The sequence below is a fragment of the Microchirus variegatus genome (assembly GCF_963457635.1).
Source record: "Microchirus variegatus genome assembly, chromosome: 4".
In the NCBI taxonomy this organism is placed as follows: Eukaryota; Metazoa; Chordata; class Actinopteri; order Pleuronectiformes; family Soleidae; genus Microchirus; species Microchirus variegatus.
Window position 1 is genome coordinate 29,125,517 of NC_139805.1, and position 14,035 is coordinate 29,139,551.

Genomic DNA, 14,035 nt, shown 5'->3' on the forward strand with positions numbered 1-14,035 from the left:
TGAATTTTATCAGTGCGCAATTTGTGCTGCGTCCCTGCCTCTTTTCCTCAGTGGGAGGAGGAGGAGGAGGAGGAGGAGGAGAGCACCTTGTTTGGCTCAGTCTCCTCCGCGCGTAATGCGGAGCGGACACTAGAGAGAGACGCGCGACTCCACATACGCACGGTTCATGGAGGTGTGGAGATTTAAGAATGAGATTATTGATGACATGTATATGTATATAGATAAGGTGACTGAGTGAATCCCCCGAAGACGCTTCCACTTCCACTTTTGTAGTGCGCGCTTTCCCAAAGTGGACAGATGTCACCGCGGAGCATGTCGCTGTGCGGAGGCTCGTGGATGAGACGCACAGCAGCGCTGCTTCACCTGAGTCTGCTCCTGCAGCTGGAGCTCTGGAAAACGGTGAGTCTCCTCCAAATATTACAATAAAAAAAACATGTATTCAGTCTGAATCTGGTGCCAAATCAATCAAAAAGGTCTCATAATTAGACGCATGAAAATTAGTCATTTGTATGATTCCCCTTTAAACAATTGAACAATTATGACTAAAATCATACTTTTAATGCAGAATATTTACCAATTGTGTGTCTATTTATTCACCCAATTAACACTTTATTGTATTTGATGATTACTGGACAAACAATCTGACAGTATAGGGATTATAGTCAACAATTTTCCCTCACTTTGTCCATTTCAGCAGTATAATAATAATCTTTACCAATGATTTCCAACCTTTTTCCTGAGGGAACAGTGTTTTATATACAATGAGGACTGCATATAGTTACAACAAAGGAGGAAAGAACCTAGATTAGCCAATTTTCATTATATTCATTTCATAGATGAAGAAAAACTTTGAATATCTGGATGAGTCTGAGTAAAATGACCAAGAAAAGAACCAAATCTTTTATTTTCCTTATACAGAAACAGTTCTCTCTGTGTTATCTGCCTGTTAAAGAGTTATGAGACTGTATTTTCTTATTTTCTTGACATTCTGGTTCATTCTGCTTGACCTAGAGCAGATGTGGAAATGAAAATCTGGACACTAAGATATGAATTGCTGCATTATCTCACTCTCATATTCCACACAGAGTATACGCTGAATGACGGAACATGTAATATAATATAAAAAGACACCGACCTCCTCCTGCCCTGCTGTTAGTCTGGATTTAATTATAATAAAAAAAAAACATCAATTAAAGCTCATTTGCCTTGAGCGGTTGTCAAATCCCCAGGCATCGCTCGACTGAAAAGTCAATGCTGGATTCTAAACCTAATTATCCTTCAGATTAATGAAGGCAGTTTACATAAAAAAAAAAAAAAAAGAATAAAGAAAAACTCCTCACATTATAGATCAATGACACAAAGTTCATTTAATCTGCTGTAGTTTTTCATATATTGAGTTTTTTTCTCCCCTCGGGAAAATCCCTTCAGGCTTGGATTTACTGTCGTCGCGGCGGCGTTTTTCACTCCTTGAGTTTGGTCGTCTCCTGATCCTGAGAGCTGCTGATGATCCTTCTGTTGTCCCTTTCTTTATTAGCTTTTAATCCTGCCCACCTTTTCATTACCAACGCTTTATTGGTGACAGGAAGCCGGGTCTCTTAATGTCACTCTATTGACCTGCTGGGCCACTAAAACCGTGTGTGTGTGTGTGTGTGTGTGTGTGTGTGTGTGTCAGGACCTGTGGACCTCATGGAGACCAGAACCTGGTCCATTTCTGAGGAACTGGTCATGGTTATATTAAGATTACAGATGATGTAAACAAAAGAGTGCAGTGTCCTTAGAAGAACAGCTTGGTGACTACCCTTCGTGTACAGGTTTAAAGCAACACTACGTAACTCTATTTCCCCCCAAAACTAACAGCTTTAGCGTAATCATCTTGATGGCTGTTACGGCCGCTGGCAAAATGTAATTCTGTGATTTAATCTGCGTGGGATTAGATTGTATTTGGGGAGAAAACAATCTGGACCCGTTAAATCATCCTCTGTAGGCTTTTGATTCATGTCTCGAAATTCTTGGTGTAGAGATGCTGTTCCCACCTGGAGTTTTGTGTTTTCTGCTAAATGAATAGCATTTAATTGGGTTCTTTCATTGATTTATATTTTATAAACTACATCCTTTGCTCTTTTGCTCAAATAAGCTTTTTATTTGAACAAACGTAGGCCGTGTTCAGACTGCAGCCTTGATCAAAATTTGTTCGATTATCGATCGGAATCTGATCTTCTTGACCAACTGTTCACATTATATGTTACAAGTGATCAGGTCTGATCTGCGTGTGTCCATGTTGACATCGTCTCGTAGTCAAAATGGACGACAACGTGTCTCTTAATTAACTTCCGTTGTTGTTGTTTTTGCGCTGACAAAGACACTTTGAAATCCTATCAGAGAGACTGAAAAATTCAAATCCGACCAGAATCGCTTCCGAAAACCACCTCCATACGTGGTTTGAATCAGCTGATCTTGTGTGTTTTTTTGTCTGGATGTGCTTATAAATCCAATGTTTGGCTGCATTCTAAACAAGGTCTTACGCCTCGTACTTGCGATGCTTCCCATTCCCTGAACGAGCCGAGTCGCCGTAACGATGCGTCACCGACTTGTGATAATACTGTGTGTGTGTGTGTGTGTGTGTGTGTGTGTGTGTGTGTGTGTGTGTGTGTGTGTGCTGGTGAGGTTTAAATTCTCATTGAGAAGCAATTACTGATGTTTCGGTTAATGTGATTATTCTGCCTCGGTTTGACTCCAGCGAGCAGAAACATTATTTGTATGCTGCGTCCGTCTGAAAACAATTCATTCTATGAGAGCAGGTTTTTTTTCATGTTGTGGTTTTTTCACCTCTTTAAAAACCAACTGTGGACACTTTGTTCTGACATTAAAGTCACTCCCTGTGCTGCTGTGTGCAGCGCCGACACGAGATGTAAACACAGAGTGATGTGGAGCTGACAAGGCTTACGTTCAAACAACAACAGAGACGTCACTTCTCGTTCAGTCAGACGATGCTGGAGGCTGTGTTCAGTGTCAGAGAGTGGGATTATTGCAGATGAAGACGATTACTGCTTTTAAACCGAGATTAAGAATAGACGTTCAAGTGGACAAAGGCCTCGCCATAATTTCTCAATCTGAAAACCGACTGTATGGTTCAGCTTCTCCTGTCATGTCATGTGTACCCAAATCCAGTGGTTCCCAAACACTGGGTCGCGGCCCACACGTGGGTCGTGGGAGATATTTTCTGGGTCCCCAAACAAATTTTTCCCAACCTTTTAGTTTTTTTTTTTAGATTTATGTATTATGTGTGCATTTTTATTAATTTACCAAAACAATTTAATCTACCATGACATAAAAGGACATCAGGTGTTACAGATGGAACTTTGTGGAGTCTTGAACGCCATCTTCTGTTCATCTTGTCATGTTTACGTCAGTGGTTCCTGAATTATTGTAATGTTTCTGACCACGATGTATTAGCGTATCATATCGTAGCTTAGCTCTTCTTATATTTCATTGTATACTTAAAGGGACAATGTGTAGTATTTATGGGTTTATATAACCCAAAATCCACTTTTTTATACATATTATGTGCTCCTGCATTGTCTAGTCGCTGTATAATAGTTTTAGTTTCATTTTCGTAGTGTTTCAAAAAGTCATGTAAAATAACCGCTGGGCCGCGGTTGCATAGCCACTGTTAGCAGCGAGACGCCATGTTTCTACGGGAGCCTGTAAGGACAAACGCAAGATAACAAATCAAATGTCGCTTTACTTGTAGCGGAAGTCCCGCCTCCACTCTCTCCGCTTCGTCTGCTACGGCCGCTGTAGCTCGCCCTCTCCCTCACCTCACGAACCTCATCTGCTGACACGGAGAAAGACAACGAGGACGACATTTGACCAGCTGCGGATACCGTAGCGCTCAGGGAAGGGAGGGGGTGAGCAGAGCAGCAGTTCTTTGTTGTATATTTCAGCTTCTCCTCTAGATGGCACTATAAACTACTTACTTCACCTTTAATTTTTCATTATTTTGCACAGTAAACTGCGTAGTCACCATTTCATTCCACTGCTGCTTTGCTGAGTGAATCATTTGAACATTAAAAATCTCTTGAATCTCATGAAGAATCAAGAAAACAAGCATCATCTCCCTCTTTGAACCATCGATTCACAGGCAAACGCCACCTACTGGACAGTAAAGAGTTAAACTAGTGTCGTACCTGATGTGCAATCACAGGAATGGGGCAGCAGTGCACCCTAGTGGACATGGGTGATGTCAAAATCACATTTCATGAGCAGTTTTGGACACATTATCCTCTAAAGTGGATTTGGGAACACTCTGGTGGTGAAAGCACTCAAAGAAAACAAGTGTAATTTCCCCTCTGTTTGGTGTCATCGTGGTTCTCTATGCTTATAACTGTGATGCATTAGTGTGCCGCGCTGGTAAAGTGCTACTTTCAACGCCTGTTGATTCCAGCTCACTCTAATCCACAAGAAAAGATACTCACACTCAAAGCGGCAAGGGTTGCCAGACCAGCTGCGCAATTACCTTCAAAAAACGCGATGTAGTGTGATGAATTTTGTTATATTTGAAGTTATCGAACTTCTACAAATAGCTTTGAGTGAAAGTTCTGTGTGTTCTGCTAATGTTTAAATGGTTCCATGGAAACCCTGTAGACCACTCAACACCACTCTGATCACATCACACACCGTGGTAGAACAGTGTTTCTGATTTTCCTCCAAGTGCCACCAGAAGAACATTGCGTACCACCGGTAGTACTTGCACCACAGATCAAGAACCACTGATGTAGACTGCACCACATCTTCCTCTCCCTCATTTATCATAAACTCGATCTGGACGTCACACGTGAGATCTCAGATCCTCTCTCGTTTGGTAAACCTTATTCGTTTTTTCTTTCTGATTTCCGGCGGTCGACTTTCGCTGAGCTTTTGATCGTGACGTCAAAGTGACTCACTCTAACCCCTTTGTCTCTTACAGGCCTGCCTTTAAACAAGCTGTAAAACCTAAAACAAAAAATCTATTCTAAATCCCACGGCTAATCTGAAGCAGAGCGAGAGGGAGAGAGAAAAGAAAGGAGGAAATTTCCCCTCCCTTTTCCTTTCTCCTTCCCGTGAGAGCCCTGGTTTGGCCTGGCGGCGATTGTTGTGTTCAAACTGCGGGTGTTAAATTGATTTTCAGGGCTAATAACGCGTGATGGTAAAGCGAGTTTGCCCGGAAACCAAAAAAAAAAAGGCACAGGACAGATTTCCGTCTCTGAGAAAAGGATGATCCAATTTTCCAGACTTTGACTTTGTTTTCTCGTCTTAATGACGTTTACAAAAAAAATGTCTGTCATTGTACTCACTGAGGTGAGGAAGGCGACTGAGCTGCTGCTCAGAGGGACTCATAAGAAATGAGACATTTTCCTGCAGAAATCCACCATTTATTACTTTAGAATTTAACCTTTTGACAGTGAGCCTGTCGCAGAAGACTCGTCTTTGCGTTACCGTAATTACGTGACAGTTTGTGTTCATTACGGTAATTTCACTCACGTTGTTGCAGGAAGACGGCAAATCGGCGTCTTTGTTGCCAGAGTGGAGAGAGTTGGAAAAAAGTCGCTACATAGTTTCCTTTTCTGGACATTGAGACAAAAACTCAAACAAATGTTACTTTAAATGTGTTGTATACTGTTAAAAATTTCCAATTTAAACATGCAAAACTTTGTGTTCATGTACAAACTGCAATTTCGTTTTGTTTTTCTTCATTTGAAATTGTTAAAACACTACTCACAGGATAATTTCTGGCCCTATTATGGTTGAAATAAGCAACAAAAGGTGGTGTTAAAAGGGTTTACAACTCATAAATGAGGAATTACAGACTTGAACGTTAGATCACAGCTGCCCAAATTGGGGCAAAAGTTGGCCTCGTCAAAGTATTTCTTTGGCCTGCTCGTCTGTTTTCAATAAGTTAATCATAAAAAATGTTCCGTAAGATAGAAATGATTCATGTATTGATGCAGTTGGTCATTCAGTGGAAGAATTAAACAGTGAATTTTCATGTGCACTTCAGGTTTTCATTGATTAAAACATGCGTTTGCTGCTCTTTAAACACTGATATGTAATGTAATGGAGTTTTGTGGTGGACACATACAATGCAGATTTGTTATTCAAGCATGTTAAAGCTAAAATATATCATTCAGTTAGGGATCTCAATACTTGCTTTCAACTTAGTTCAATACAGCTGCCATCTATTAAAGGCGCCATATGTAAGAATGTGGCCAAACATGGTTACTACATTCAAATTCAAAATACAGAGGTCTTTTAGGTTTCGTTTTTCTGACGTTACTGGCAACCCGTGGTTGCTCGGCAGCTGAGACTCTACCGACTGCAATGACTGGTAGACGGCGGTAGGTGGCGCCACATGACAAAACATGATTTCAAAACATAAACATGATTTGCAGTCTGCAAAATATTTTTTTAATGCAAATATTTTGTCTGTACTGTTGTTGTTGGTGAGTTCAGTTTGTTATATGAACATTATTCCTGAGTCTCTGTGACATATTAGGAGGATTTTATGGCCAGTTGATTTAGATTTATTACATAATGCAACTTTAAGTTTCAATTTTGATCACAGCTGATTCAGATAAACTATCACTTTGCCTATATGTGTTTTATTATCCGACGACTCATGTTTCCTGATGGATTATCATTGTAACCACCAGAAGTGTTCATGGAGCTTATTATCTGACCAAGATTTACATTTTTATAAGGCAGTGTTCTCTTTTAAAAGCATCTAAAAAACTGTTAAGGTGCAGACAAAGGGACCCAAAGGCACTCTCGACAAATCAAACGGGTTAATTCAACCCAGAACGGCCACGAAACTCTGAGCAAAAACTGGTAGAAAAGAACAAACGAGGCAAAAAAATAAGTACAAAGAGTACAAAGTTCAAGAGCGCACAAATAGTAGCTTGAGTTGAGCAGCGTTACTGTGAAAGTGAACCAACCGCTTTTTTTAAACACTGCAGGAAGTGGAGGAGATTGGAGCCAGATTGGTTACAGGTGTGCAGGCCACGCCCCCCCCCCCCAGCCCCAGGGAGAAGGAAAGGGGGCGGAGAGAAACATGACTCACCTGCACACCTGTATCCAATCTGGCTCCACTCGACTCCACTTCCTGCAGTGCATAAAAGGACCCAGAAAGGGGCGGAGTTAGAGGACGACAGGGCAGCAGCTGTGATGCAAACAATACACATGGGACTTTATTTGTTGTTATCTTTGTCATTTCTTAATCTTTGCATTCTTTTTTTGCCTCATTATCATTGTTTTGTTATATGCGTGTGGGGAACAACGCGTGCAGAGCAGTTGTGACATCGCTCATATCAGCGTGTGAACGCATCACCGCTCGCCAGCCCGGCCCAGTCCGACTGTGTTCAGCTGAGTGGAATGTTCAGTGTGTGTGTGTGTGTGTGTGTGTGTGTGTGTGTGTTGTATACCGCATGCTTTCAGTTTATCTTAACACGCGTTAGAACGAGTTGACACCAGCGCTGCCATGCAGCTCCCTGGTAACCGGAGCTGCTCGGCTAATAGATACTGACTGCGCTCGCTGAGCTTGTTAATTCAATTTAGAGGCTTCATTTTGAAAAAAAACCGTGTGAATGGAAGGATAACACGTGTGGATTAGACGACACAAATTCAGCTCAAATGTCGGGAACGATGATCGTTTTCGCGTCGTGTAACATCACTAAAGAACCCTGAGGGCAAATCTAGCGTGTTTGAATGTTTTCTATTTAAATCTCACTGGACGCTGACCATAGCGTGACACGCGGACACCTTTAAAGGATCATATCTCCTCTTTGTGTAAAGTGAACCCAACTGTCATAAAAAAAGATTTACAGATTTACCCTGACTCAAAACTAAAATGTTAAATTCAGAACAAGAAGCATAAACAAACAGAGCTGGACAGGTGACAGCGACTAACCCCTCACTATCACACTTAAATGGCTTAACCCTAACCCTTAATTTAACCCCAACACAAACCATTATTCTAACTCTTACCTTAAAACAAACTTTGAACCCAGAAAAAGTTGTGGACACCAGCCCCAAATTTCCCAAAATATCCCCACGTCCTCTCATCTCATGAAGATACTCATACAACTACACACACACACACACACACACACACACACACACACACACACACACACACACACACACACACACACACACACACACACACACACACACACACACACACACACGGAGGTGATCACCTGTCCTTTATATCTGGATGACATTTTGAATGTAAATGACAGTTTGCTCGAGGCAATCAACCCTCTGCAATAATAACGACCCCGGTTAAGACGGTGATTGGATCTAAATGGCACCGCCGCCGCATAAACTGACGCTATTTCCAAAAGGTAAAGGCAAATAATCACAGCGCGTCACTGCTCCTCGCTCACATTCACATTTTTATTCACATTATCTGACTTAATTTAACTGCAGCTGCGTCATTGATGTCTCATCATTGGCTCATAAAATGCTTCATTACAATTTAATCCCTGTGACCAATCGTGGTTTCATTCAGGCAAGATGTTGATTTACTTAGCGCGTGACGTACTCCGTGATGTCATGACACAGTTATTTATTTATATGTACACGACAACAACAATCTTGACGAATGTGTTTGGTTTTTTCTGTCTCTTCCATTCTTTAGAACAAACAATCTCACTCTGATTAGATTGGCGGTCAGACGTCAGGGTCACAGTGACCTCAGACAAGGAATCTTACGTCGTTAGCTTTAGTGAGGAACCAGAGGTCATGAACGCTGCTGTTCATCATCGTGTGGCGAAGCGTTTGTTTAACAAACACAAAGAGAAGCCACATTTTCACCATTTCGGTCACAGTTTAGATGCCATGTTGTACACAAACACAGTGCTGTCAGGTATCAGTTACTGTAACTGCAGCCTCACAGCAGGAGTCTACTCCTCTTCTTCTCTACTTTTTTCCTCAACTTTAGTCATTTTGAATAAAATGGCAGGGATTTTTGGTGTGTTTGTGCATCGAAGTGAGACACATTTTCAAGACAAAGACAACTTCGGCACCTAGGAAGGGGGTGGAATGGTTCACATTCGGTTTTAAAGCGGACCTGGACTGGAAGTTCCAATTAACGCTGTTTTTTAGTGTGTATTTGCGTCATTTCCACATTTATGAAGCCCTGAAGGTTCGAAACAGACAGTTCAGCCACTGCTGAGAACGCTTTGATGTATTGTAATCTTGGGCTCAGCGAGATCTCCCTTCTGGTTATGATCCTCCTGCTCAGGGCACTAGTCCGGGTACATCCAGTTGTGTACATTGTACAACAAATGAAGAATAACATCCGTTGTGGAGGTGTTTCACGAGCGACAGTGTCTTCTGACTCTGTCAAAGTCATAAAAGGGACGAGTCGTGAATAAACTATTTTTTAATAATGTTTTGATAATGCGGAGCAGTGCATCCACCGTTCCAGAGGGGGGGGAGCTGCGCTTCTGAGAGCTGGTGTGCTAATTACGTCACTTCCGGGTATTGGCCAATCACAACACAGTCTGTCTTCTGGGTGTGAGATTTCAGTCTAAAACACCGCGGCTGAGGAGAGCGTCAGTAAGGAGAGATTTCTATCGGCTCGTTTACAGCAACTAGGAGGTTTTTGACCATAAAAACAAGTTAATGTATGTAAGTAGACCTCAATAACTAACATATATGTGCAACAGGACCACTCTATGGGAGCTTTAAACGTTTCCCTGCTCCAACACCTGACTGATTTCATCAATTTTCCATCATTATTTTTTGAGATATTACCATAGATGGAGGAGAAGACTGAGCTGTATGACCTTATCCTCGCACTGGAGTACTTTTTATACTTTATATTTTATGCTCTTATCATTATTTAAATTAATGTATATTATTTAAAACTGGTAACTGGTAACATGGTGAATGTTGGTGTCTCGACTCGACTGTGCATGTAAACGAACTTGTTGTGTTTTGTTGTTGAAATGCGAGAACCTTCGAGTGAGCGTGACATTTGACCCCGTGCTCTCGGAGCACCGCAGGGTCCAGGATTAACGCCAGAGATGCTATATTGGACAGAATCCAGCTCACTGGCCTGTTGTGGGTCAGTTTACCTGACAGCTGCCATTTTTTAATCAATCAATCTTCCCACGTATTTAAATGATCAGTTTTCAGGGGATGCTCTGGTGAAACAAGATTTGACTCTGACTCTCCATTGATTTATTTAAAAGAAAAAAAAAAAAGTTACACACTACAGCTTTAAATGCATCACACATTGAAAACCCATGACATAAACCTTTCAGCATAGTTTTCCACCTGGAAATACACATTAAAACAAGATAATGTAAACCCACTTAAATGTATAAATAAATCATTAAATAAAAGCTGGTTATGATCATGAAAATAGTTTAGAGCGGTTTGAACTCTCGGTTCAGTTCAGCTCTACGACTGCACTCACAATCACTTCCTAACACAGTACAGACGAAAACACTTGGACGAATCAAACTAAATAAATGTCCATTTTCTAATTTCAACAATTATTATTTAAAACGGCGTAACGTAAACACAGAGCACGATATGAGGGCGGAATATTTCCACGCTGACGTGCTTGTATATAAACAGCAGGGCCGAAAAACTCCTTTGATAGTTTACGCGCTGTGACAAATAAATCTGCGCAGCTGAAAATATGACAGCGCGGCTTCAGCGTGACGAGAGACAGAGTTATGAAACAAACCGAGAAAAGATAGTAGCAGGACATGTGGCTCCAGAAACTCACACAACAACACATTCAGGGCAGAAGCTCAAGTGGACCCAACCAGTAACCTATAGTAACCTATAGTTTCGATAATAATATGGTCAAGTTTGCTATCTGCTATCATTACCTTGTTTAAGAAGCCCTGAAGGTTCTAAACAAACAGTTCAGCCACTGCTGAGAACGCTGTGTTTTATTGTAATCTCGGGCTCAGTGAGATCTCTGAAAAAACCTGGTCCGGTTACGTAAACAGCGGTTCTCCTGAACAGCAGATCGTCCTGCTCCGGGCACTAGTCCGGGCACATCCGGTTGCGTACATTGAACCGCAGAAGAAGAACATGATTTCAAAACATAAACATGATTTGCAGTCTGCAAAAGACTTAATAGATAGAACTAGAAAAATATTTAATGCAAATATTTTGTCTGTACTGTTGTTGTTGGTGAGTTCAGTTTGTTATATGAACATAATTCCTGAGTCTCTGTGACATATTAGGAGGATTTTATGGCCAGTTGCTTTACATTTATTACATAATGCACCTTTAAATTCTATTCATAATATGAATATTTCACGAATTCATCCTGCGCCTGCGGGCCGTATGTTTGACACCGTTTACCAGTTAGCTGCATTAGCTCCTTTAGCGCCGTTAGCGCACCTACAGTGGAACTGGAGCGGTCTGTTTATTAAAGGAAAAGAGCAGCGCTACAAATAACTAATTGTGTCATTACTAAAAGAAAGAAACAATTTCTCCATCTGTACCCTCTCTAAATCCCAGGCTTTTTTACATCTTTGTCATGTATTTCCTGTAAAACACAGTAAAATGGCCATGTGTGTGTGTATGAATGGTGCTACAGTATCATATACTGTACATAAACCTGCTTGGCCTTGCCTCTCTCCTCTCTGCAGACAGAGGCCATCCACCCAGACTGTGCTCTGGTGCTTCAGCACATAAAAGCTCAGCAAGAATGTAACCACATCATCCAACAGGAGGAAAACAACCGCTCCATCAGGACAGGTCAGTCAGTCACTCTGTCGTTTTACAAGTCTCAACTCAACTCTAATGGGAAAACGCACATGCAAATGTGTTTATTCATGTGAGTACACACTTACAAACAACCTGTGTGCGTCACATAAACCTCCCCCCATGATTTATCCTAGATAATATGTGGAAAATCTTAGTATTATCTGAGATATCTTCATCGTCATTTCCAATCAAAGATGCAAATTAACACAGTTTTTGTTGAATAAATTCAACAATTATAGAACTAATGAGTCCTTACAAGGGTCCAAACCTATAAAGTTTGAATATTTGTCTTTTAACACTTACATTAGAGGGTTTAAAATCACAATAAATGAAACATGTGGCAGTTAATTTCATGTTGTTTTCAAAGATTCAAGATATAATGTGTTTATTGTCATATGCACAGTAAAGAAACGCGTTTCCCTGTACAATGAAATTCTTACTTTGCTGTCCACTCAAAATTACCAGCATAAAGTAGAAATAAATGTTTTAAAAAGTATAATATACATAAGAAAAAATAGTAAATAAATATTACCAAAAACCTAAAATAATATATATGCATGAAATAAGTTACACTCTTAGAAATAAAATTGCTAAGTAGAACCATAAGGTTCTTCAGCCTGTCCTCATTGGAGAACCCTTTTGGAGGGTTCCACCAAGAACTCTTTTAAAACCCTTTATTCAGGAAAGGGGTTTTAAAGGTTTATCTGGATCAAAATGGTTCTTACTGGAACCATTAGTGTTACCAAGAAGCCTTGAAAAACCCTTTCTTCAGGAAAGGGTTTTTCAGAAACAGATGGTTCCAGGTAGAACCTCAGCCCTTGTAGAAGGACACTTCTGGAACCGTTACTTCTAACATTCAAGGAGACATTCGGACATTTTGATTCCGGTTTTGAGTTTGAGGACAGGAGTCTGGCAAATTATCTCTTTTTTCATCCTCATCCTCCTCTTCACCTACAGCAGAAGGTGCGAGTGTCTGCTGTAAATGTCAAGAGTTGAGAAAAGTCGACATCCGGAGGAATAATCATTACTCTATAGGGAGGTCCATCATTCAAGGAGAAACCACTGTGAACAAATCTATAGGTTAAAGCCTACGTTAACAGCATGAGTCGTTCACTTAGTCTGTGTAGGACGTCATCTGATGTCAGAAAAACAAATCTGAAAATCAGGTTCACTGGTCGAGACAAAATACATCAGTGTTTCGTTTTAAACGGACGGTCCAGTGAAAGAGGAGATTTTTTATTTCCCGTCCCTCGTCTCAGACCAAAAACAAGTCTGCTCGCAGCTTTTTCGATTCATTTCTCTTCCCAAAAACCCATTTTCAACTCCGTCTCTATCTCTACATGTGACGGAAATGCAATTTGCAATCTGTACAAAACCATTCACTTAACTGCAGAGGTTGTAAATTGGTTTATTTTAATGACATAATGATTTGGTTTTTTTTTTCGTTGTCCACGGAAATATGGGACGGGGGGTTGCAGCATTTACATGGGAGAGAGTCGTCTTTCAACCAGAATGTTGTGGGTTCAATTCCTTGCTCGATGTGCTCCAACTTGTCCTTGGGCAAGTGTGATAGATACACTGTAAAACTGTAGTGTAAAGATTTTGAGTCTGAAGAAAGACTGAGAGAAAGTGCTATAAATACAGACAATTTACCATTTTTAAACCTTTCATTCTTCATTCGTTTTTTAATAAGTTTGGCCATGTTCATGCAAATGGAATGTATTTTGGCAATATTGTGTCATTTTCTTTGATTTCAGCTTCTACATTCAGACTAAAATACACTGTGTACAAACAAATGTTACACTCTAACCCTTAAGTGCCAAAAATGTGCCATATTTGACAGTAAATGGTCCGTATTTATAAAGCGGTTTTCTCGTCTTGACGGCCACTCAAAGCTGCTTTACACTACAGTTTTGCCATTAACCCGTTCACTCACACTTTTATACAGTGAATCTATGTGCAGCACTTTTTTCCATCACTCATCTTTCATACCCATACAGCGTAGCCATCAGGAGCAACATGGGTTGCGTGTGTTGCTCAAGGACACAAGGGCACGTAGACTAGCAGAGCCTGGAATTGAACCCAAAGCACAATACATGCATTTTGTTACATGTGGGTGTGGAATTGAACATTTTTACAACTCTCCACCAAATGGCATCATTTTAACCATATTCGACATATGGAGGAAACAACACATGCTATCTCCACTAGATGGCACTGTCACTGTCACGCTGATCATCATATGATATTTCCC

At 40.7% G+C, this 14,035-nt stretch overlaps 1 protein-coding gene across 1 annotated transcript in view; it reads left to right on the top strand.

The window, feature by feature from the left end:
• Nucleotides 1-312: 312 nt before the first annotated feature.
• Nucleotides 313-14,035, top strand: part of ghrhrb (growth hormone releasing hormone receptor b) — a gene marked incomplete at both ends in the record, with an annotated part of 49,753 nt that continues 36,030 nt past the window's right edge. The window contains 2 exons of the mRNA XM_083888280.1: nucleotides 313-399; nucleotides 11,664-11,772. Of these exons, the coding sequence (XP_083744406.1) occupies nucleotides 313-399; nucleotides 11,664-11,772 (196 nt within the window). The remainder of the gene's footprint in view (nucleotides 400-11,663; nucleotides 11,773-14,035) is intronic.